The following is a 26,901-nucleotide window of genomic DNA, read 5'->3' as shown; positions in this document are numbered from 1 at the left end:
AGCTGCTGTTAACAGTAAACAAAGCAAATGGAGTCTCAATATGCAAAGTCCAAAGACAAATTAAAGAAAAGGATACTTGAGCTGACACAAAAACATGGCATTCAGTCACTGCCTATGGATCCTTCGGAACATTACAAGGTCCAGACAGAACTGGAAAGAAACTGCTTTTCACCATAACCCAACTGCTGTTTATTATCTCACCATCCTATGTCAGAGTGGAATATAAAACTCAAACTCATAGACACAGACAACAGTGTGGCAGTTACCAGAGGGAAGGGTGGGAAGTTAGTAAAGAGTAAAGAGGGCCAAGTATATGGTGATGGAAGATGATTTGACTTTAGGTGGTGGTCACACAGTGCAATACACAGATCAAGTATCACAGAAGTGTACACTTGAAACCTATATAATCATATTAATCAATGTTAACCCAATAAACTTAATATAAAAAATAAAATGTAAGTTTTAAAATAAAAAGGAACAGAACAACTGTTTGTCAGCCCTTTAAAAAAGGAGGAAGTGTATCAGAGGGAAGTAAAGTCCTGGTTAAATGGAACTATCCAAGTGAAAGAGAGGTCCCCAACTGGGTAGTGTTCTAGAGATTAGTTCGTTGAGAAAACAGAATGGGGGTCAATAAAGGAGAAACAGAATGAACAGTAAAAGACAGTGGTCTGAACCCAGAAGTCTCAGAGGGAGACATTTAGTAGAAAAATTCTAAAATCAGATGGGATAAAACTGAAGACTGATCTGGCCAATCAATGTTTCTTAAGTAAGGCAAAGAGAAAAGATTATTTTTGGTGGGGTACAGACAAGAAACAGAATTATAAATATATCATAAACAATCAAAAATTCCTTAATCTATCAAAAGGAAGGATAAAGTCAGTAAGAAATAATTAAGAAAGTGACAAGAACTAGTCCTAGATTAAAAAAAAAAGGGTGATTGTGGGACAGACACAAAGTTATCTTGTCTTAAAAATGAACTTTTATAATGCATATATACAGAAGGTAAAAAATAGACTGTGCTAAATCAAAAACAGGTGACTAAATATTTGAGATATACTCCAGTCACTTTGAGTGATTATTTAAGAGAGACAAAAATGGAATATTTATTTACATTTAAGACTCAACAGAAAAGTATCTTAAAAGGAACATTAAAGAAATGGGGGAAAAAAACAAAGTGAGACTGTCCGTTGTTCCAAATCATAAACAAATGAATACTGAAAAGCTATATTCTTCTACCTTTTTTTCTAAATCAGGGTTGGCAACGACAGTCCCCAGCCAAATCCAGCCTCCTGCCTGTTTTATAACTAAGCATTATTGGAACACAGTCATCCTCATTCATTTATACATTGTTTATGGCTATTTTCTACTCCTTTCTTAACTATACCTTCAGACTTCAGTATCTGTGACACAAACGATATGGCCCACGAAGCCTAAAATATTTACTATCTAGTCCTTTATAGATAGTTTGCCAAACTCTCTTCTAAAAAACAAGAGAATTCCCCTTGTTTTTACCATCTCACAATTCATTTGTTCTCAGGTGGGCAAGGATGCACATATAATTCTTACTATGTATACAGAGGACAGAATTAAATCTGATAACTGTCACACTGTGGCCAGCAATCCACCGAAACCTTTAGACAGTCTTGTCCTACCCCAGTGCAATGTGGTAGATCATAGACTCAGAACAGTGGTAGGCCTGAGTTCAATTCTACATCCTCACCTCTTTGCTGAGCTTAAATTTCCTCTCCATAAAAATGGGATTATACCTCCACTCTCATAGTATTTTTGTGGGGATTAAATAAGATAGTGTCTATGAAAGTACTTTGTAAATAATAAAATAATAAAAGGATAATGCATTATTAGTACATAGACATATATAAAGACAAATTGGTTCAGATTTAGTTTTTCTCACTATTTTGATTCAGGTTTTCTTACCACGAGAGAGATCTGCTCTTTTAAATAACTTTGTATTATCAAAATTCAATTTAATTCAAGACACACTGACCTCTGGCATGCTACATGCAAGACACCCACTGGTCATTATACTTTTTAAAGGAAGAAAAATATCTCTAATAGCAAATGACCTTGTTCCATTCGGGTTACAAAGGTTTAAGCAAGGTGTGCTTTCAATAGTTCAAAGGGACAGTTATAGTAAAAGTGCTTTTGAAACCTGGTTCTTGTATTATCAATTCTGTTTATATTTCCAGCACTCATTCTAGCTATAGATCAGGTATATTCTCTAAATTTGATAACCAACAAATTGGCCAGCCTTTGTTCTTAAAACTAAGAGGAGTATTCTTTACAAAGGAATATTTTAAGAGCACACACAAATAAACAGAAGAGCATGTATAACAAATTTTAGTACAAAAGAACCCTAAAATTTATGGTGCAATGTGTCTTTACACTTTCCAGAGTGTATTCACATCCAATATTTTATCTGATCCTAGTGCAACCTTAAGGTGGATATCAGTATCCCATTCTGCAGAGGAAGACATAAAGGCTCAGGAGGAAGACAGCCTTGCCTGGATCACACCACTGGTGAATGGTAAAAGGATCCAGAGTCAGTGCTCTTTCCACTCCATGCTGCTGTAGGTGGATGACCCTTTATGATGTATGTAGCACTTAACAGTACAGAAGCTGTTGCCTGAATCACAGTGCTATGATACGCAGCTGCCACTCATTAAACACTGACCATGTATTACATAGATCTATGTATCTCACATACATCACAAAGATTAAACAAATTGAATAAGCAAAATACATAACCTAGAACTTGACATATGGTAATTAGTCCGTTAATAGCAACTATTAGCCTTATTTCCAATTCATATTACTATAACCTCTGCATTTTTTTAAAGATTTTATTTATTTTTAGAGAAGGGAGGGAGAAAGAGGTGGAGAGAAACATCCAAGTGCAAGGGATAAATCAATTGGTTACCTCTCATGCACCCCCAACTGGGGACCTGGCCTGCAACCCAGGCCTATGCCCTGACTGGAAATCGAACCTGCAACCTTTTGGTTTGCAAGCCAGCACTCAATCCATTGAGCCACAGCAGCCAGGGCTAACCTATGCATTTTATCTCCATTATTTAAATAAAGAAACTGAGGTTTGGAAAAGGTAGGTAACATGTCCAAGGTTGAGTAACCAGAGAGTGTTAGAAGTCAAGATTCCTGCCTAGATTTGACTAATTCTTTGTCTCTGGGATTCATCTGATGTTGAAAGGCACAGAATTCATGCACACAAAAATGAAAAGTATGTTATTAAAAGTGATTAAAAAACATTTTCCTGTTACCTTGACTGGCCACGCAGGCAAAGGCTGTAAAAAGTCAGACTCATAAGGGTAGTCCACCATTGCCAGATGTACCCAGGTTTCAGAGATCCAATCTTTCAAACGCTGAACATCCTGAGAATTTGTTAATGGAGTACATAAGTGAAGGCCTTCAGAAAGCCAATCCAAGCCAGTACCTAAGAATAAAATCACAATGTTGACATCTAAAAAACACTGCATAACATAAGCTTTCATAGATTCTTCACCCGATATTTTAGAAAATTCAATCTTCTATACCATTTCTCCAAGAATACTTTTTCAACATCAGTAAGATATTTTTAGAACAACTGGATAATCCTTGATAGACAAGCTGCCTATCCTCATGGAGTTTAGCAGAATTTATATTCTGAATTATTCCCTGTTTTATACATACTATTGAAATAAATAAATAAATAAATAAATAAATCGCTGTAAAGCAATGAATGAGAAGGTACAAACTACAACTGAATAAAACAAATGGATATATCTGACAAATACACATTGAGCAAAAGACAGCAGACACAAAACTACATAGTATACAATTTCAATGACTAAAAAATCAACAGCAAGTATAATTAATTGATGTTTTAGAAGTCAGAACAATGATTAGTCTGGGAAATGCTGAAGCAGTGAGTGAAAAGGGCACAAGGGGATTTCTTGACTAGATAGCGATTACACTACACACTTGCGTTGTGAAAATTCATCAAACTATGCATTTTGATTTGTGTACTTTTCTGAGTGCTATATTTAAATATGTATGTCATACTCAAATAAAACATTTATAGAAAAAGTGGGAAATACTGAATTCGACAAGTGAAAGACTGAAAAAAATCATAAAACATTTATAGAAAAAGTGGGAAATACTCAATTTGACAAGTGAAAGACTGAAAAAAATCACGATTCCACTCTCTTAATTAAAGCTCACCAGTTCTTGCGAGTCGATTAATGGCATCCCAGGAACTGCGGATGCTCTCAGAACAATTTGGGCCACTTTTCCTAAAATCTGTAGTTACAATTTCCATAAATGCACCACATGGTACTATATCCTCAAATTGCCAGATAGGGGCAGAGGCTGCAAGAGCTCTAAATGGTAATAAAACAAGGAAAGAGAAAAGGAAAAAAAATGTAACTCATCAAAATCAAGTTTTAAAATTGACACTGATATTGAACAAAAATGATGATAAAATAATTAATAGCTGTTAATGAGATAGAAACTAGAAATCTCAGTATAATAGATGGAACATGTTTTACCCAAAATAAATCTCTAGGTTTGCCTTGACAACCATTTAGAAGTTCTCATGTCCAACATAAATGCATTTATTTACCCAACCACCATGTGAGGATACTTCATCCTGAACCAGGCTGCGAGCACGCCTCCATAAGAGCCCCCCACAGCAATCACAGGTTGGTTTTCAGCTCCTGGGATTATCCTTTTCAAGTGTTTGATTAACTCTCCAAAATCAGCCAGAGCTTGTTCTGATGTCAGAAAATTCAAGTGTCTGGAATCCTAAATAAATAAATAAATAAATAACAAAGAACATGGGTATGAGTATGCACATAATAGTAGCTTAGGCATAGTGTAGATCCTGAAAAAATGCCAAATTCAGATAAATTTTCTCCAAATAGAATTTCTAGCCAATTGAGTTAAAATGTCTGGTCAAAGCCACAGCAATGCTGATTTAAAGTGATTTTAAGTTTGTGGAAAGAACATAATGTATTTTGCATTCAAATACAATTTCTATTAAATGCTATTTACCAAAGACCTTGTCGAGTTTGTAGAAACAATAAACTGTAAATAACATATAACAGCAAATGTAACGAGATACAATGCTAAGCTTAACAGATAACTGATGTATTATAACTTTTATTTCAAATCTGCAAACATTTAAAATGGCTAACACACAGGCAAAGGTAAGCTACATCCTGTGGAAAATTGAAGTAAGAATAGCCAACAAAAATAAAATTCATTCTATCAGAAAAATTACTCTGTCTGATATAACAACAACTAAAAACAATTAGGATGTCTGTTGTAAACAACTATAAAATTAGAGTAAAAACAAAGAAGGAAAAACAAAACAACCCTAGCCCTGGCTGGCATAGCTCGGTAGATTGAGCGCGGGCTGCAAACCAAAGTGTCGCAGGTTCGATTCCCAGTCAGGCCACATACCTGGGTTACAGGCCACGGCCCCCAGCAACTGTACATTGATGTTTCTCTCTCTCTCTTTCTCCCTCCCTTCCCTCTCTAAAAATAAATAAATAAAATCTTAAAAAAAAAAAGCTTTCACATCCTTTAAAAAAAAAACAAAACCCTGGCTAGTTTTTTTAGCTCAGTGGATTGAACACGGGCCTGCGAACCAAAGTGTCGCTGGTTTGATTCCCAATCAGGGCACATGCCTCGGTTGCAGGCAAGAGGCAACCACACATTGATGTTTGTCTCCCTCTCTCCATCCCTTCTCCTCTCCCTAAAAATAAATAAATAAAATCTTAAAAATAAAATAAAAAAACAACCTAAGGAGCAACTATTTTTAGGCATCATAAAACAACACAAGACACAGACAGCTCAGAGAAGGACACTCATAAAGTAAGTTCCATGATCATCTAGGTCTCTGCCCAGGGGCAATTTTCCCACTGCAGTATAGGGAGGTGAAGCTCAAACAGAGTCTTGCTAAGCTAGGGAGACTAATGAGGTATCTCCCCTTTATAAGGTGAAGCCTAATTCCTCTATTTTTGAACTTGGGCTGTACTTATTGCTTCTTACAAATAGAATGTGACAGAAATGCTTTGTAACTTCCAATCTTAGGTCATAAAAAGCACAGAAGTTTCACCTTGCTCTTCCCATTGTCAACTTTGAGGGAAGCTAGTCACCATGTCATGAGGCCACTCAAGTAGGCCTTTGTAGAAACCCAGGGGGAGACAAACTGAAGCCTCTCGCTAACATCCAGTACTAGTCTGTCACTTATGTGGACCCTCCGTGAGAGGAGAGGGACTTCCTGCCCCAGGCAAGCCTTCGGATGACTACACCACCAGCTGACTTCTTAATTTCACGAGACCCCCTGAAATAAAACCACCTACCTGAGTCACTCTTAATTCCTGTGAGATAATAAATGTTTAGTGTTGTTTTAAGCCACCAAGTTGTGAGGAAATAGGTACAGAGTAACTGATAACTGCTATGGCTATATACCTCCATTAGGCTATCCTATTTGGCCTTCATGCTTTGGTCTGGCCACCGTGTTTGATTCCTCCCATCATTTGGCACATTGGATCACATAGCTCCCATCGTTCCTATGTGTCAGCTACTCCTTCAGCCTTCTGACTTCTTACCTCCCCTCTCACTGTCTGTCACTATTCCTCACTTTGTTTTCATGGCACGTGTATACTTCAGTGAACATTTTTTTTCCAATTCTGGCATAATATTTGTAATATCCCCTAGGTGACTGATGAATTTGTTATCACGCAAAGAGAAGAAGTTTAACACAGAGAGCTCTTAGCTCCATTTTGTTAACAAAGTATGAACCATAGGGACCTAAGAGAGGAGGTTATGTTTCTATCTACCACAAGCTGACTACTTCCCAGTGGTTTCAGGACTTGACATCTCCCCTAATCAGATAATTATGCAAATGAGTTAAACAATAGATTTTCCTATACAGCCCAACAAATATGAACAAGTTGTTCTCCTTTTCATCTATAAGAACTTTTCATTTATTTATAATACAAGATAATAAAGCCTCAGAGAGCAAAAATTTTAAAAATTTTAAAACAGGCAGCTGAAAAAAATAATTGACCCCAAGAACTTCTAACTCAAGAGTTTCCCAAAAACATGGTATGTGTACACTGGTGGTATGTATAATGTTCTTAGGTACTATACATTTTTAATTTAATGTGTTTTAATATAATTTAGAAAAAATAACCAATACATGAAACCCTTGTTAAGGTAGTGCTAAGTTTGTAAAGTGAGCTGTTTAAAGAAAAATATTATGTAAATAATAGTACAGATGGCAAAATCACATAGCCAGAAGCACAAGGATATTACCGGAATGATTCAGTTGAGGAAAAAGTGTGCCAGTTTATTAGGTATAAATCATAAGGATATTATGTAAAGTCCTTGTTAAGGTAGTGCTAAGGTTGAAAAGTGAACTGCTTAAGGGAAAACATTAAGTAAATAACAGTATAGATGACAAAATCATATAGCCAGAAGCACAAGGATATCACCAGAATGACACAGCTGAGGAAAAGGGTCCTGGTTTATGAGGTGTAGAGTCCGTAGCCAAGACCAAAGTTCCTTGGGAGAATGGGAAAGGCCAAAAGGGAATCCAAGTGGCCAGTTAGCCTCATTGAATCATAGAGATTGTCCTTAATTTACTAAAAACACCTTATTAAACAAACATTTGAGCAATCATATATTTCCCAGTGGTAAGTGCAATTATTTAAGTGTGTAATGTACTGATGTTTTAGAAACATTGAAAAGTTCTCTGCACAGTCTCTGCAGCCATAGATTAGGGCTGGCCTGGGAGGCCTAGCCTCATCACACTGACTTAAAGACTGACCAGCGTTAGAAATGATAAGAATATGGCTTTAAAAAGTCTCAATCTATTCATATTGTAAATAAAGGTGAAAGATAAAATACAAATTATTGAAATTTCAGGCAGTTCTAGTTAAAGTTGTTATTTATTTCTTATAGGGGGATTGTAATTAGAAAATGTTATAAAATTTAAAAACCCTTTAAACTTAAAAGTAAACAGTATATATACCTTGAAAGAGCTGGCACCAAAAGGTAGCGACTTTCCATAGTATCTGTGTTCAGCAAACACCAACATAGCTTTCAGTTCCTCAGCCACATCCCACATGAACCCCTAGGAAGAATTTACAGATTCAGAGGATAAAATCGGGACATGAAAAAAGTCATTAAACCTTTTGCAAATCATATGAAATGTATGTTAAATCAGACCAAAAAGAGCTAAGAACTGCATATCTTATATTCACTCTACAGATAAATGACATAATTGATGTTTCACTGTTGCACATGAATTGCACACTATGCAATTATAATGAAACAATTAAAAAGCATTCCAAGTTGCTGAACCATGATTCATTCCAACACTCATTCTGACACTCCAGCGATAGAATCAACATTCTGTTTAAAATAGTATTCAAATTGTACTGTGTGCCATACAGTGTAAGAAAACGCTGAGGATATCTAAGTTTATTTTCTACTCTTAGACATTTACAACATAAGAGAGAAAACAGTACAAATAAGCATACTGGACTCACTTGGGTTTTTATATTAATCTTATTTACTTGAAAAGAAATAGTAACTAGCAATAGTTAATAAACTGACTGCTTGCAATGTGTCAGGCACTGTTGTAAACATTTTATATATAGTATCAATTTAGTTAATTTCACAAGAATCTAAGAGCTATGCATTTTGATTATTCCCATTGTACAGACAAGGCCACTGAGGCACAAGAGTTTAAATAACCTGCCACGGTCACATGGCCAGGAAGTAGCAGCACCAAAATTCACACATGGCTCAAGAGCACAATCACCCAGTGTTGTAAGACATTCTTATTTCCACACACACTGCTGGTCATTAATCAGTCACTGCAATTTTTCACTCTTATCCGTGGTGTCCTCAGAATGATCTCAACAAAGCATTCTAGGCAGCCAACATACATCAATTAGATTTAGATTTAACATACATTAAAACTACTTGTCATCCCTACTGAAGATTTTTGTTTTTTAATGTGCTGCTCCCTAAAAAAGATTAAAAAATTCTAAAAGTTTTTGTTTTAATCAATAATGACAATTAAAAGAGCTGTATGCATGTGAAGATGGAGAATTTAACTGATATCTGTGATGATCTCAATAACCTCACTTCCCCTCTTAACACCCTACTCATTCCTCCCATTTATCTCTAGACCCTGTAACACCCAGCTCAAGGGCATCATCCTCTGCCTGCCACACCCTGACAGTGCGCATCACTCCTTCCTCTCAATACCACTGTGCTAGGTACAGATCTCTATTATCCAGTTGCAATATTTGCTTACATGTGTGTCTTACCCTTATCAGACTATGAGATTATTAAAGGTAAGGACCATCCATCATAGCAGCCAGACCTCTGTGGACTTGACCCCACACATTGAGAGGAAGCAATTTATTTGAACTGATTCATGTTGTAATAAGTGATTATTTGCCTTGACTTCTGGGGTATCTTTATTTTTCAAAAGAAGTCCATGTAATGTAATAACATTTAATAACATTATGCACCAGGACTGTGCAGGGCACCTGATTCTTTAAGCACCTAATAACTATATAAGCTAAACATTTTTATTATACTCATGTAACAGATGAGAAAACTGAGGCACTGAATAAGAAACTTGCCCAGAGTCACACAGCATAATGGCAAAACCAAAATTCAAACCTTATCAGTCAGCTGAAGTCTTCACTCTTGACTACTGTGATATCCTGCCTCTCAATAAATGAATGTCCAGAATATGTGCATACATAACTGGAACACTTCAGTAAGTGTGAAAAGGTGTGTAGGGCTGGGAAAGGACCAGGATCTGTCCTTCCAGGGTCTGGCTCTATCTAGCCAGTTCTCTGGAATGTTCCTCCTACACTGTGTGTTCCCTTCTACCACTTCTGAGGTCAGACTCCCCGACAAGCCTTCAGTTCACTGCAGTGCCAGTGAGACCAGCAGGGGCTGGGAGAGGCAGGAACAGCTCCCAGCCTACAATACAGAAGAACAGGAGCTGGGGACATCCCTGGACTGGAGAAGCGGCCCTGGGGCCTTGGCATAAGGGGAAGTCACACAGAAAGAGAAAGGCAGACAAGGCAGACTCAGTTGTTTCACAGAATACCAGGGCAGGCATCTGACAGAAAACAAGTTCTGATTTCATTCGTCTCTGATCTAAGAGAATAGACATCCTAGCCTCTCATTTCTCAGGAAATTGTTTTATTTCAAGTAACATATTTACACCCTTAACATTCCAGAGGAAATAATCAGAAGTGTGGCAGACAATAACACAGTGTAATTGGGTTCATATCTTTGCTTTCAGTTTAGTTCAGTTCAACATTTACTGAGACATCCTGAGTACCAAGCACATGGCAGACATTGGCAGTGGAGAAAATAGAACTCAGTCTCCACTTTAAGGTAATTCCCATCTAGATTTTTAGTAGAATAGTCACATTTTCTAGTGGCAGCTCTGGCACATATCATGTGTCCTTCTGAATTAAGTTTTGTTAATGAATTTAAGTATTATTATAAAAGATAATAGAAAATATAGTAAAGAAAGCAAGCTAACAACTATACCATTTTTCACTCTCATAAAGACAAGAGAAACGGTAAAACAGAAAAGCTAAATTAAAACATAGCTACAACTTTATCTTTCTTTCTCTATTACTATTTGAAAATTAATTTGTATTTTTTTTCACTTACATTGGCTTTAATCAGGTTTTATGCATTCATTCATTTAACAAATATTTATTGAGTACCTACTATATGCCTAGCAGTCCTGGACTCTGAAAGTATAATACTCAACAAAGATAGAGAAATGTGTGCCTTTGTAAAATAGCTATACACCATAATACTTCTGTTCCCATCTCCTTCATATTCTTGTTTACTCTAGAAAAAGTTGGAATTTGTAAGAAAAATCTTTTAAAATTCAATTGTCCAAATGTGATATTTCATTCTTTTCATGTATAATTCTTTAAAGCTGAACATGCAGGCTTATTGGATAGCTGTATTTATTGTTTTGTGAACTGCCTATTCATGTTATTTTGCTGCTTTTCTATTGAATTTATTTTCTTGTAGTTTTTTAAAGAACTTCACAATTAAATACAATAATATTTGGTCATATATACTGTAAAATATCTTTCCAGTTTATAATGATAAAAGATAAACAAAGAATAGGAACTTTACAAATCTGTACATACCGTATTATTGCAAAACCAGATAATGTCCCCTTCATTACCAGTGTAGAAAAGTATGGATCCACCCTCTTTCTGCCAGTGTTGATCAGCTAACAGGTAACGCTGTTTAAAAGTTTTATCGATCTTAAATCCAAAATGATCAACCTATGACAAAAACAAAACACATATTACAAAGGAAAGTAATTAAATGGGATCAACAAAAAAGTAATTAAATGTATTCTTCCATTAAAATCAAACTATGCTATAAAAATTACAAAAAATTAAACTTCAACTGATTTTATTAGTAGCAATATCAATACTGTTATTTTCTTTATATTATAACATAAAGTAATGTTATTGGTGGTCAAGATTTTCAGCATAAGAGTAAAGATATAACTATAAAATCAATTTGCTACTTTAAAACACAATAATGTTAAAATTGAATGGGAAATACTGATGTCAACCTATTAATTTTGTAAAATTTTTATTGAATATATTGGGGTGAAACTGGTTAATAATTATGAAGTCTTCAAGTGCACAATTCTATGATACACCATCTGCATATTATACTGTGTGTTTACCAAACAAAGTCAAGCCTGCTTTGATCTCCATTTAACCTCTTCTACCTCCCCCTGCCCCTCTTTCCCTCTAGTAATCACCATATATTATTTGTGTCTATGAGTTTTTGTTGTTTTGTTTGTTTGTTTGTTTGTTATGCTTAGTCCCTCACCTTTTCCGCCTAGTCCCTGAATACTGTCAGTCAGTTTTCCGTATCTATGAGTCTGGTTCTATTTTGTGAACCAATTTTTAAAACAGAGCTACCCTTTCACTGAATTTTCACTATTTAAACTATCATTATCAAAATTCAAAAATTAAACAGAACACTGACAAGGTCTATAAATACTGTCACTCTAGTAACACTTGACATTTTAAGGGCCAACAATCTGGTATCTGACTGTTGCCCACTAAAAGGAACTAGGGCTCATTTGTAACATGTCTGACTGACATTTGGGACAAGGAAGCTACGAGATAAAGCTATGCATCTTGCTGTTCAAGGAAGCAAGGAAGTGCTCAAAAAGTAATGGAGTTATGTCTAACAGACACAGGAACCAACTACAAGATATTATCATTGAGTAAAGTTTAGTGAATTGAATAGAAAACAAATTGAATGCAAATAAGAATAATTGTAATTGATTAAAATATTCAATTCATGAAAATCCTTAGTCCCTAAGCATATGAAAAAAGAGAAAGCAAGGAATATGTTCATTTGTCACCATAAGATGTCTATTAAACCAACTCCTTTGAAATTGGGAATAAAAAAAGGTAAAGAACTCAACATTTAACCTGCCTTTGCACCAGAATTGTGCTTCATGGTATTAAACAATCCCAGTTGATGTAAAAGAGTTCTATTTAATCAAATGTCAGCTATTGCAGAAGAAATGACAGAATTAGAAAAATGATAGTTTTTATAAACCCTAATGAAGTTATTGATTCAGGCAAAAATTATAAAACAGCATTAAAAGCATTAGGAGAATGGATGACAGGGAAATGAATGTTCATATTAGTGCCAAAGTTGTATCACAGAAAGTACTCTCTTTTCACAAAGGGAACCTGTACCTTCATAACATAAGGATCAGACTGTCATCACCTTAGTCTACTGATCAATGTGAGTCAGCGTCACTGACACGGAGGCAGGCAGGGACTATATATCTCTCCACATGGCACAGTGTGAAACACAAATCACCTATGATGAATTCCTGACAAAAATGTTCAACTGCATCTTACTTCAGCCTTTAGATCTAATTTCCAGTTTCCTGGAAATACACAGGGCAGAACAAGCTGAAGACATTCTGGAGAGGCAATCAGAAAAATCCTAAGGTGGGACATTTTACAAGAAAATGGCAAGGCAATGTCATTAAAAGAGGGCTGTTTAGTGGGTTGGGTGGGCGGGCTGGAATGGGAGTAGGGGGGAGAAAACTGTACTTGAACAATGATTAAAATAAAAATAAATAAATAAATAAATAAATAAGAGGGCTGTTTAATTCAAAAAAACACATGCACCTTTATGTTCAGTGCAGCATTATTTACAATAATCAAAATATAAAAGCAACCCCAGTGCTCATCAATAGACAAGTGCATAAAAAAGTGGTGGTACATACGTACAATGAAATATTACTCAGCCATAAAAAATGAGATTTTACTATTTGCAACAGCATGGATGTATCTAGATCCATGCTAAGTGAAATTAGTCAGAGAGGAAGACAAATGCCATACAATTTCACTTATATGTGGAATCTAAGGAACAAAATAAACAAATAAAATAGGAACAGACTCATAGCTAGAGGGAAGAGAAGGCAGAGGGATAGTGATGCCAGATGAAAAAGGTGAAAGGACTTAAAAGTACTAATTGGTAGTTACAAACAGTCACAGGAATGTGGAGTACAGCATAAGAAGTAATGTCAATAATGTTGTAATAACTCTGTATGGTACCATGTAAAAATATCAGGAGATTACTGTATAAAGTATATGATTGGCCACTTTGCTATGCATCCAAAACAGTGTTGAATGTAAACTGAAACTGAAAATAAAATTTAAAACACTTAATAAATAAAAATAAAATTTAAAAAAGAGGGAAGGAGAATATATGATCCACTGAAGGAAACAGACTGTCTTTAGCTAGGTGATCCGGAAAAACTCAGAAGATAAAGCTCTGTGAAATACAGCATCATTCCAGCAAATGGCTTGCTTTGTTGCCACTTAAATCGCTCATCTATAATTGCTAGAGTTAAACTGCAATCATATTACAGTATCTTCTATATTTTTGTCCACTGTGGATTATTTGATCATAGTGAAATTATCCAAAAGGTAAATTTGCTTGCTTTACTGCCTCAGTGGAAACTGGCATTAGAACACTGAGGGGGGTAGAATGATGGCAAGTATTGTTCCCTGGTGAAGGAGATTTTCTCTCCTCTACATAGGATTGAGCAACTAAGCAAGCTCCTGCTTCTGTGACAAACAACTAAATAGGAAAGGAGGAATTTACTCTGCCCACTTCCTCAAAGCATTATCCTCAGGCTTACTGGCTTCAACATGGAATCATACCTTAGTAGTTCAGTTGTCACTGATTCATATCTGATGATCATTTAGGTAGAGCTAGGCTGCTGTATCTAAACCTTCTAAACAATATTATAAGGAAAGTATTTAAACTACTTAAAAGAATAAATTGCTTTTAAGCACTTTTAAAAAAGAGACTGTTTGGATTAAGTAAATTTTAAGAAACATAATAACCAGATGCAATGCACGAATCCAGGTTGTATCCTGGTTTCAAGAAGATATAAATGACAACTTAGAGACAATTAGGTTAGTTTGAATATGGACTAGGTATTAGATGATAGTAAGGACTTGTTAATTTTGTTAGAAGTGATGGTATTATTTTAGCTACATAAGAAAAATTTATTTTTACAGCTGTATATAGAGTTTAGAGATAGAATGTCATGTTGTGTATAATTTACTTGAAAAAACTTCAGCAAAAAAGTAAATAAAATTAATTAAAAAAATTAATCTATACTGAGAAAACAAAAACATTGGATACTGAGACTTTCCAAGAAACATAATAAATAATATGTCAAAAATGGGACTTCCAGCCAAGATGGAGGAATAGGTGGCCGCACGCACCGTGCCTCCTCGCACAACCAAAATAGGGACAACAACAATTTAGAAACAGAATAACATCCAGAACTGACAGGAAATTGATCTGAATGGAAGTCGGAAAACCAAGAAGTTGAAATACACCCTTCATCCAGGCCGGTAGGAGGGGCGGAGTTGGGTGGCCGGGCGCAAGCCGAGGCGCAAAGAGCAGAGAGTTGGGACCAGGCGCATAAGGCATGGCGGGGGGCACGCAAGACCACAGCTGGTGGACCATGAATGCGCAAGCGGCAGCTGGCAGACCCCAGCCAAGATGTGGCAAATGGCATACCCAGTGAGGCGGCGATTGTAAAGCAAGGCAGTGCGTGCAACCCAGGATCCCAGCGCTGGGAAATAGAGCCTCAGGATACTGATTGAGGACACCTGTGGGAGTTGAGGCACACGGAGAGACACCCAGCCCCACAGGAGAGGTCCTTGGAGGGTCCCGCAGTGTACACAAGCTCACCCACACATAAACTGGTACCAGAGGGGCCCAGTTTGCTCGGAGGAAACAGCAGAAGGGACTGAAGTCCCAAGGAGAGCGGAGTAAGCGCCCTTGTTCCCTCTCGACCCCACCCCCACATACAACGTCCCAACCCAGCGACTGGGGTGCTCAGCCCTGGTGAACACCTAAAGCTCCGCCACTCACTGTAACAGGTGTGACCAGACCAAAAAAAAAAAAAAAAAGAGAGAGAGAGAGAGATGGCCAGAAGACCAATGAAAGCCCTAGAACCCATCCTTTTAAGCAACTGAGAGATAGCCAAACTATCAGATGCACAGTTCAAAGCACTGGTGATCAAGAAGCTCACAGAATTGGTTGATTTTGGTCACAAATTAGATGAAAAAAATGAAGCCTACACTAAGTGAAATGAAGAAAAATACACAGGGAACCAATAGTGATGGAAAGAAAGCTGGGTCTCACATCAATGGAGTGGACCAGAAGGAAAAAAGAAACAACCACACAGAAAAGAATGAAGAAACCAGAATTCAAAAAAATGAGGAGAGGCTTAGGAACCTCCAGGACATCTTTAAACATTCCAACATCTGAATTATAGGGGTACCAGAAGGGGAAGAGGAAGAGTAACAAGTGGAAAAGTTATTTGAACAAATAATAAAGGAGGACTTCCCCATTCTGGTTAAAGAAATAGACTTTCAGGAAGTCCAGGAAACTCACAGAGTCCCAAAGAAGTTGGACCCAAGAAGGAATGCACCAAGGCACATCAGAATTACATTAGCCAAGGTAAAAATGAAGGAGAGAATCCTAGAAGCAGCAAGAGATAAGGAGACAGTTACCTACAAAGGAGTTCCCATCAGACTGTCAGCTGATTTCTCCAAAGAGACCTTGCAGGCAAGAAGGGGCTGAAAAGAAGTATTCTAAGTCATGAAAGGCAAGGACCTACATCCCAGATTGCTCTATCCAGCAAAGCTTTCATTTAGAATGGAAGGGCAGATAAAGTGCTTCTCAGATAAGGTCAAGTTAAAGGAGGTCATCATCATCAAGCCCTTATTTTATGAAATGTTAAAGGGACTTATCTAAGAAAAAGAAGATAACATGTACAGTAAAATGACAGCAAACTCACAATTATTAACAACCACACCTAAAACAAAAACAAAAGAAACTAAGCAAACAACTAGAATAGGAACAGAACCACAGAAATGGACACCACATGGAGGGTTATCAACAGGGAAGCTGGAGGAGGAAAGAGGGGGAAAAGGTACAGAGAATAAGTAGCAAAGATAGTAGGTAGAAAATAGACAGGGGGAGGGCAAGAATAGTATGGGAAATGTAGAAGCTAAAGAACTTGTGACACATGGACATGAGCTAAAGTGGGGGAATGTGGGTGGGAGAGGGTGTGCAGGGTGGAGGGGAGTGAAGGGGGAAAATGGGACAACTGTAATAGCATAATCAATAAAATATATTAAAAATATATGTCAAAAATGATAAAAATGACAATAATGTTAAGCTTAAAATGAATTTTGAATATATATGCATATTTTGCAATTTCCCTTCTGCTTAATTAACTCACCATTTAAAATATAATTATCAAGTCCTATAGCTCCATAAGGGTCCTGTACAACTACCTACACTTACAGTTACCCCACAGCAGAGCTCCACTGAGCCTTTAGGGTCAAAGGGGTTGAATTCCCCAGTGCTTTGAGGGACAGGAGTGAGAATGCAGTGTCTGGCCTACAGCAGACAGGAGCTGATCCAAGTGCTGCTCAAGCCTCCCTAGGGCAGGAGTTGGCTCCGACCTAACCCAGACCCTGCAAGACTTCCTAGGCCATTCTGAATCAGACAGGACTCCCAGTACCCAGCTACATCTACACATACCCACCACATTCATAGTATAGGTCCCAAAGTGCAAGTTCTCAAAATGCACCTAATTGCATACTTCTCAATATCCATGATATTTGCCACATATGGTCCTATTCTGATGTAAACATTGCCTACCTTCAGGAAAATAAGCAGCTTGTATAGGATAGGTATGTATAATAATGATGTCCATGTGCTAAAAACCCGTCCCATTACATATGTTAATTCACTAAATCATTCATTCAACAAGCATGTATTGAATGAGTTAAGTAATTGTTCTGGGCCAAGTAGTAAATTAAGAAACAGGATAAAGAGTTGGCTGAGCCACAACTGCCTCATTTAACTTAAAATAATTCAACCACACCCACCCAGCCTAAAAATACAAGAGAGCAAGAGAGTTCTCCAGGAGAGGTCCTTGGAGGAAGAGCATCACCTGTGAACCTGTTAGAAATGCAAATCCTCAGCAAGATGGAGGAATAGATGGACGCACCATACCTCCTCGCACAACCAAGATTAGAACAACAATAATTTACAACAATAATTTACAGACAGAATAACGTCCAGAACCGACAGAGGATTTATCTGAATGGAAGTCGGGCAGCCAAGAAGTTGAAGTAGACGCATTCATCCGGACTGGTAGAAGACAAGCCGGGCGGGCGCGGTGCTGGCGCGGGTCGGCTGCGCGAGGTTGGGGAAAGTTTGGCGCAAAATCGGCTCGACAGCCATCCGGGGCGCAAGAACGCAGCAGAGATCCCTGAGTACGCAAGCTGTGGCTGGCAGACCCAGAGGGGCAGCGATTGTGGACCAGGGCAGAACTCACAGCCCGGGAGCCCAGAGAAGGGTCTGAGCCCAGGAGAATGGAACTACCTCCATTGTTCCCTCCCATCCCCGCCCCTGCCCCCGCCCCTGCCCCCGCCCCTGCCCCTGCCCCTGCCCCCGCCCCTGCCCCCGCCCCCACATATAACGTCACAATCTAGCGACTGGGGTGCCCAGCCCCAGTGAACACCTAAGGCTCCGCCCCCCCACCGTAACAAGAGCGACCAGACGCGGAGGGGGGTGGGGGGTAGGAGAGACAGGGAAAAATATGTTTTCAACAGAGCAGATCAGTCCCCCAGGACTCATCCTTTTGAGCGACCAAGAAATAGACAATCTAGCAGATGCGCAGTTCAAAACACTGGTGATCAGAAAGCTCACGGAATTGGTTGATTTTAGGTGCAATTTAGATGAAAGGATGCAGGTTACCATAAAAGAGATGCAGGAAGATATACGGAGGAGAGCCAATAGTGAAAGGAAGGAATCTGAGTCTCAAAACAAGATAGTGGACCGGAAGGAAGATAGAATCAACCAAGCAGGAAAGCATGATGAAATAAGAATTCAAAAAATCGAGGAAAAGCTTAAGAGCATCCAAGACACCTTTAAACGTTCCAATATCTGAATTATAGGGGTACCAGAATCGGAAGGGGAAAAGCAACATATTGAGCACATATTGGAACAAATAATAAAGGAGAACTTCCCCAATCTGGCAAAGGGAACAGTCTTCCAAGAAATCCAAGAAGCTCAGAGATCCCCAAAGAAGTTGGACCCAAGAAGAAACACACCAAGGCACATCATAATTACATTAGCCAAGGTAAAAACGAAGGAGAGAATCCTAGAAGCAGCAAGAGATAAGGGGACAGTAACCTACAAAGGAGTTCCCATTACACTGTCAGCTGATTTCTCCAAAGAGACCTTATAGGCAAGAAGAGGCTCGAAAGAAATATTCCAAGTCATGAAAGACAAGGACCTACATCCCAGATTGCTCTATCCAGCAAAGCTCTCATTTAGAATGGAAGGGCAGATAAAGTGCTTCTCAGATAAGGTCAAGTTAAAGGAGTTCATCATCATCAAGCCCTTATTTTATGAAATGTTAAAGGGACTTATCTAAGAAAAGAAGATAAAGAAAAGACATGTATAGTAAAAGGACAGCAAACTCACAATTATGAACAACCACACCTAAAGCAAAACCAAAAGAAACTAAGTAAACAATTAGAACAGGAACAGAACCACAGAAATGGAGGGCACATGGAGGGTTAGCAGCAGGGGGGTGGGAGGAGGAGAGAGGGGGAAAAGGTATAGAGAATAAGTAGCATAGAATGTAGGTTGAAAATAGATAGGGGGAGGGCAAGAATAGTATGGGAAATGTAAAAGCTAAAGAACTCATAAGTATGACATGGACATGAACTAAAGTGGGAGAAAAGGGGGTGGGAGGGGGGTACAGGGTGGAGGGGAGAGAAGGGGGGAAATGGGACAACTGTAATAGCATAATCAATAAAATATATTTAAAAAAAAAGAAATGCAAATCCTCTGGCTGAATCCCAGACCTACCAAAACAGAAACTGTGGGAGTAGAACCCAGGAATCTGTATTTTAAAAGCCCTCCAAGTACTGCTGATGTACAGCTAAAATTTTGAAAACCACTGAGTGAACATAAGTTCAAAATAAGATAAAATCTGCTACTCTTGTATCAGTCTAGGTTTTAAAATCCTTCTCATACCCTAGGCATTTCACCATGCTGAAGAAGTCTGGTATTTAAAGATATGAATTTCCACCCAACATTGCCTCCAAATACTAGCCACCTACATCATTTAAAGTTCAACAGAAAAAAACATTATCTTCACTACAAAGGAAGAAAGACTGGCGGTGCTGGATGTAAAGAAAGGGAAGTACATGGCTCTCTAACAAGACGCCTTCCTGTGAGATTTTCAAAGATAATTTTGCCACAGTGGTTTTCACCTTAATTTAGCCTTCTTGTAAAATGAGATATGGCTGTATCCTTAAAAGTAGCCCACACAGTTCAATAATCCAGGTTAAAAATTTAAAAACAGGGGTATTTGTTTGTACATATCATGTTAAATGTAAATGGCAAAAAATTCTTGCCAGAGGAAAAGCTTCCATCTAGAAAAACTGGGGCAACACACACTTCAGAACCAGAAAAAGTCACACTTCCTTCTGTGTCCACTTTCAGGCACTCCTGCTCCTAGCAATCACCCACTTGTTTAGAATGGGGGAAAAGATAGGGACCCTGACATGGTAGAAAGAAAGCAGGTTTATGTGTTAAAAGACCTGAACTTGATCTCAGAGCCCTGGCATCTTCCTATATAATAAAATAAGGATACAAACACATAATTCAAAGGATTGCTCTGATGATTAGAACATGTACCTATAGTATCAAGCACAGTTCCCAATATATAATTACTGCTCAATAAATGTTAGTTCTCCTCTCCTTTCCATATGCACACCTATCCTAAGCATAGAGTACTTAGATGGGGAAAGTGAGGTGGAGAGTGATGAAGAACATCACAGAATCAACAAGAAATATTTATATTTTCTAAATTTTTATTTGTTTGTTTATTTGTTTATTGAGAGAAGTTAAGGAGAGAGAGAGAGGGAGAGACGCATCAATGGGAAAGAGAAAGATCAATCAGTTGCCTCTCATACTACATGCCCCTACCAGGGACCAAACTGGCAACTAGACATGTGCCCAGACTAGGAATCAAACCAGCTGACCTTTGCTTTGTGAGACGACACCCAGCTGACCCAGCCACAACACTCAGGATAATAGGAAATATTTTAGAATGTCAAAACCTCCTTTTTTGAGTTCTTCACCTAAATATAAAACTGCTAGAAACAGGCAGTGAAATCTCATCTGAAAACATCAATTTAAAAATTTCTTGGCTCCTTCCTCCCATAAGGATATAAACCTCCAGCTACAAAAATGTAGTGGCCAATACCTAATGTCTTAGCACACTAGGGCATGGTGCCCTCTGCTGTTGACAACTGGGACCTACGTGCCACTTCAAGCTCTGATTTGGAATAGTCGTTGTTGTAATAATCACAACATGAAAGGGCAACAAGGGACCTTAGAAACTATTTGATCTGTATTGTTCAGCTGAAGAAACTGGGCTCAAGGTCAACAGACTTGGTCACAAGAATCAGAGGCAGAACTGATACTTCTAGTTATTTTTGTAATTTGGTTTAAAGACTCACTAACATAAACTATAGTTTTGTAAAAGCAGCATATGCATGACCTCAGAAAGGAAACATACCATTAATCACACACAGTAGTCCTTTCTAGAATGTGGTCCAAGAAATTTTTAGAGATGATCCCTCCTTCACCATGTAGAAGAGAAAGAGATCTGTGAGATGGGTAAGCAAGAAGATACAAAAAGAACATTCTTTTTTTTTTTTTTAAGATTTTATGTATTTATTTTTTAGAGAGGGAAGGGAGGGAGAAAGAGAGAGGGGGAGAAACATCAATATGTGATTGCTGGGGGTCATGGCCTGCAACCCAGGCATGTACCCTGACTGGGAATCGAACCTGCGACACTTTGGTTCACAGCCCACGCTCAATCCACTGAGCTATGCCAGCCAGGGCTAAAAAAAGAACATTCCTTAAATAAAGTTTATTGTGACAGAAAATAACTACTTAGACTTTAAAACTTGAAAATGGAGTTCATATCTAGAAAAGGCTGCGAGAACATCAGATCTGGTAGACACAGTTTTGGTGGCCATTTGGGAGCAGCGGGGGATGGGGCAGAGTACCGAGGATGTGCCTGGCACTGCACTGGTGCTTCCCACAGGTCACTTCATCATCATCCTGCCAATCACCCTCTGGGGAACTTTGATCACATCAGTATTACAACAAGCTCGAAGTTAAAGCTTGAGGAAGTCAGATAACGCCCAAGCTAACATAACTAATGAATAAAAGTCAAATACAATTCTTTCTCATGTGCTTTTATCCCCTACCCAATCCCACCTCCAACAAAACCCAGTTTGCTTCTGTCAGTATAACACACTACTGCAGACAGGGGCTCACTACCAAAGTGCAAACTTTGTCAGGGGACACAAGGGTACCCCCAGCCATTTACTAACAGTTACATTGAAGAATGTGTGGAATATCAGTGTTTTCACAGACCTGACTTAATAACTGTTACTATACTACTATTAGTAACTCCTTTAATTGAGCCACTGTTAAAAAAAAATCACATTTACTCTTACTCAGAAAACCTTAGTTTTAGAAAACTCAGTATACAGCTGGTTTATTTATGCACCAGATGTATGATAATTGATAACTGATATTCTATTAAAGATAGAAAAGTATACTCAGAGATGTACAGGACAAAAAACAATGGACTCATGTACGGGACCAGTTTGTTTTGGTCTGGCAAATGTGACTCAGCTCTGTATGGAAAACCTACAGAAGCAACGTGGTGGGCAGGAGCCAGACCTTCAAACCGAGTTTTCCTGTGGGAATCAGGCCTACAAAAATGCATACAGACTGTTATGGCTTGCTCTTGCTAAAACCTCCATCACCCTGGTCTAAAACAAAAAATGTGTATTGTCTATCCTCAAGGTAATTTCCAAAGCCTGTGTGAATCCTCCCAAGGACAGAGCTAATTAGCTCATCACTATTCCCTTCTGCATGTTATTTTCATTTCCTTGATTGTACCTAAAATGTAGACAACAATATTCTATGTAATAGATAATAAATCTTTCTCTGATGTAAGACCCGAGAAAAATAAAAGCTGTCTAGGCAAGGCACTCTCCTCTGAGAGAGTGCCAAGACACTCATAGATACTCTCCCCTTGAGAGAGTAGTCTGTGCCGTTCCCTTTTTCTCCACAGGATTGCTGTCACCTGTGCATTATTTTCTCTTTCAGCCACAACAGGCGGACTCTGCTGACCACAGTCCTCCACAGACTCATACCTCCAATAAAACAAAGCACCTTTAAGGAAGACGCTCTGGTTTCCAATCTAGTTTCTAATCCAGAGATACTAAAATGAAGTAAGATATTTTTCTTCCATTTGGTGTGTGTCCTATATTAATTCTGGAATTCTGGCATTGCACTGTTAGAGTTCCTAAGTAGAGACTGACACCATTTCTGGTAAGCTGATTTCCCCTGAAAGAGTAGGCACCTTCATGTTGGAAAGACACAGATTCTCAAAGAAAGAACCAAAACCTGGAAGGAAGGGTAGGGGTTAGGTAAGCCCTTGTCTACAGCTGGAGAAGGGAAGATGTCTACAAGTGGAGTCCTACTAAGTTTCCCCTCACACAGTAGGAGCCCAGAGCTGGGACAACATGGGAGAGCAAGACATATCTCAGGAGTCAGATCATGGGTGACTCCCATTTATTTCCACCTCATTATGTCAGGCCATTAAAAAGTCCTGCTTAAATGTTCCATCTTTGTTCATCTCCATTATGAAGACATGGGGAAGAAATGAAGACCCAATTTGACTTACAGAAGTAAAACAAAACAGTATCCTTGAGGATAGTGTGTGGTGGCAAGTGAAATAATCCCAAATCCCCCTAAGAGGAAGGTGAATATGAAAAACAGAATTGCCTTTCCCTCCCCACAGGGATGCTCTCCTCATTGTCAACCTTAGCAAGTCTAGTTTCCACTTTAACAAAGAAGGTGAGAGTTTCCTCAGATAGACTCTTGAAATAAAATCATTGTTCTATGTAATAAGACACTGATATTCACACGTTTTCACACACACACCTGTCCATATAACCAGGAGAGACAATGGTATTCCCTCCTCCTATTCTTTTTTTTTTGGTTATCTGCCCCTAAGCTTGAAAAGGAGGCTATTATTTAAAGAAAAATGATTAAGGGGAAAAAAGAAAATGAGAGACTTGGGAGAGTTCACCACGGGGAAAACTGGCTAAGTCTAGCTGTCTATACTAATCAATGGATAGTTAGAAAAGCAAGAACACAATAGCTACCACGGTGTTCCTATAGAAAACAGATACTTTATATAAATAATCATTACATAAATGCAATTCAAATCTCTAAATCAGTGGTTCCCCAAATTTCTTATGTTAAAATTTTCATAGACATGTTCTATTTTAGTAGCCAATGCTTGAGAAAATAAAGGAGAAGCTATTATAAATTTAATACTGGTATAAATTAATATCACACAACAGAACCAAATTACAGTTAAAAATGTACTTGAGAGGAAAATGGATTCAAACACCCCATCCAATAACTGTGCACTGCTCACTAACCCCCTTTCCCCTACCAGGACTGTGGGTCCCAAAATGGGAATCACATTCTAATTTACCAAAATCCTACAAAATCAAAATACTCTCTCCTCTACTGCTATAGCAGAAGTGGAGATATCCTGCCCCTGAGAACACTGAAAACGTTCTAACAAATCAAGAAATAACGTTTAGTCAGAGTTAAGTTTCACCAGATAAAGATTCTGGCACCATCTGCTGGCTAAATAACTTAGAGATAATGTGCTGCTGTAATTATGAAATACATAAATTTTACATCATAAATGTTTCACCATCAGAGGGTGCCGTAACATAAGAAGTAAAGTGGAAGAGGCCACTAAGGTTTGAACTGATTCATAAAATATTAAGGCAGGAAGGGAACTTAGTTCTCCAGTCAAAACTCCTAAATTAAAAAACTGAGATCCAAATGCCAATTACTAAATCTTTATTTTTCAAAAAATTTATATTCAAGTCATTTAAATATGACAGTCATCATCCTTTGAAAGTCAGGAATTAAAATTTTGCTGTTACAAGTCAGGATTAGTGGTTACCCTTACAGGGAAAAAGTGACTCTATATAAAAATAAGGGAATTCTGATATGCACCCAACACAGGAGCAAACGAATACATAAAGAAAATCTTGGAGGACTTCAAGAAGATATTGCACACAACACAATTATATTAGGGGATTTTAACACCCCACTGTCAAAAATGGACAGATCTTCCAAACAAAATAACAACAAAGATATCATGGCATTGAACAACGCCCTAGATGAAATGGACTTAACTGATATATATCGACCCCTTCATCCCAAAGAAGCTAAATACACATTTCTTTTCAAATGCACATGGAACATTTTCAAAGATAGTACCACATGACAGGACACAAAACAAGCCTCAACAAATTCAAGAAAATTGAAATCATACCAAGCACTTTCTCCGACCACAAGGGACTGAAACCAGAAACCAACCTCAAGGAAAAACCCCAAAATATTCAAAAATCATGGAGACTGAATAGTATGCTATAACAATGAATGGGTCAAGAATGAAATTAGGGAAGAAACCAGAAAGTTTCTGGAAACAAATGAAAATGAATTCACAACATCCAAAACTTATGGGGCACAGCAAAGGCAGTCCTGAAAGGAAAGTTCATAGCAATACAGGCCTGCCTAAAAAAGATAGAAACATTTCAAATAAACCACCTAACCCTACACCTACAAGAACTCAAGGAACAACAACAAGACAGCCCAGAACAAGTAGAAGGAAGGAAATAACCAAGAATCAGAGCAGAATTAAATGACATGGAGACTGAAAGCACAATTCTAAGGACAAATGAATCCAGGAGCTACTTCTTTGAAAAGATAACAAAATCGACAAGCCTTTAAGCAGGCTCATCAAAATAAGGGGATTCTGGAGTTAGGATACTGCATTTCTCTATATGTATATAATAGGGTAATTAACAAATAGCTTTGTTAATGTTAAATATTGCCTTTAAGATTTATTATATAATGTACATATTGTGTTTACATTTCTATTTCAGTATAGTCATCTGTAAATCATATTGCAACAAATCACATCTATATTAAATGTTTCTTTCATTTAGAAATATGTATTGGGTACTCTTAAGTGGCACGCATTAAGAAAAGAGACATCTCTCAAGTGTTAAATCTAACAAAAGTGGTAAATGTACTAATAAAACAATTGCATGATGCTGTGGTTAGGTTCTGTACACAATAGTGCTGTGGAGTTCAGTAGAGGAGGTACCATCCTTATGGGGAAATCATGGAAGGCAGCAGCAACAAGGTGACATCAGAGCTGAACTCTGAGATAGTAACAAGAAATTTTTTCAGAGACAGAAGAGCATTTCAGGCAAACGAAGCATGATGAACTGTACAGAGCAAACATATTCAGGAACTGCTGTTGTTTTATGGTGGGAGGTATTTAGTTTATGAGGCTGCCACTCATGCAGATGTGAAAATCTTCCTATAAAGAAAACCTAACAAATCTGAAATTGCCTCTCTACACTACAGGTTAATGACATCAGTCCACTAGAAATAAAGTCTAATGAGGCAAACTGTAGTCTGTTTGCCCATTGCTAAATCCCCAGAGAACAGAATACGTCTAGTAAATAGTAGACCAAGGAATATGTAGAGAATGAAGGAATGTATGCATACATCTTACCTCTGCAATTGTTAATCAAAACAGACCAAACCCAGCTTCGAAGAGCAGCATGACCCAAAGCAATGAGAATGGAGAGTAAAGTTCTGAAGACCAAGTTTGTACAGGTTCTTTTATTGCATGGGTCTGTTACTGGCTTTGGCACAGTTGCAGAATGCTGTAGTTGGAGGTGCCTTTTGCCCAGTGACAAATCACATGCCTAAGGGAGAATCCAAGCATAAAATCTAAGACCAGTTCATCAAGTTTAGGCTTAATCAGACTGCTGAGGAAGCAGGAACTGTATGCCCTCTGCTAGAGGTAGAAACAAGATAAATAACTACAAATTAATATACACAAGAAGCCCGAATCTGGGTGAGGATCAGGGAAGGTCTAATCAGCATTTTACTGAAGTACATAAGCTGAAATATCCCTGGTCTTATGACAAGTTATAGTCACAGTTTTTAGGACTTGTATAGGACTTAAAGCTGTGGCTCTCA

The 26,901-nt window shown here is 38.0% G+C and overlaps 1 protein-coding gene across 3 annotated transcripts in view; it reads right to left on the bottom strand.

Moving 5' to 3' along the window:
• The window catches only part of LOC114499443 (prolylcarboxypeptidase), an 89,211-nt gene that overhangs the window by 29,855 nt on the left and 32,455 nt on the right, over positions 1–26,901 (bottom strand). For all 3 annotated transcript variants that reach the window (XM_028515630.2, XM_036028744.1, XM_036028745.1), the window contains 5 exons: positions 11,241–11,381; positions 8,057–8,158; positions 4,634–4,815; positions 4,234–4,391; positions 3,294–3,466 (listed from right to left, as the gene is read on the bottom strand). In XM_028515630.2, coding sequence (XP_028371431.1) covers positions 3,294–3,466; positions 4,234–4,391; positions 4,634–4,815; positions 8,057–8,158; positions 11,241–11,381 — 756 coding nt within the window. The remainder of the gene's footprint in view (positions 1–3,293; positions 3,467–4,233; positions 4,392–4,633; positions 4,816–8,056; positions 8,159–11,240; positions 11,382–26,901) is intronic.

Source organism: Phyllostomus discolor, chromosome 6, assembly GCF_004126475.2.
Source record: "Phyllostomus discolor isolate MPI-MPIP mPhyDis1 chromosome 6, mPhyDis1.pri.v3, whole genome shotgun sequence".
NCBI lineage: Eukaryota > Metazoa > Chordata > Mammalia > Chiroptera > Phyllostomidae > Phyllostomus > Phyllostomus discolor.
This window is presented reverse-complemented; position numbering and strand designations above follow the sequence as displayed.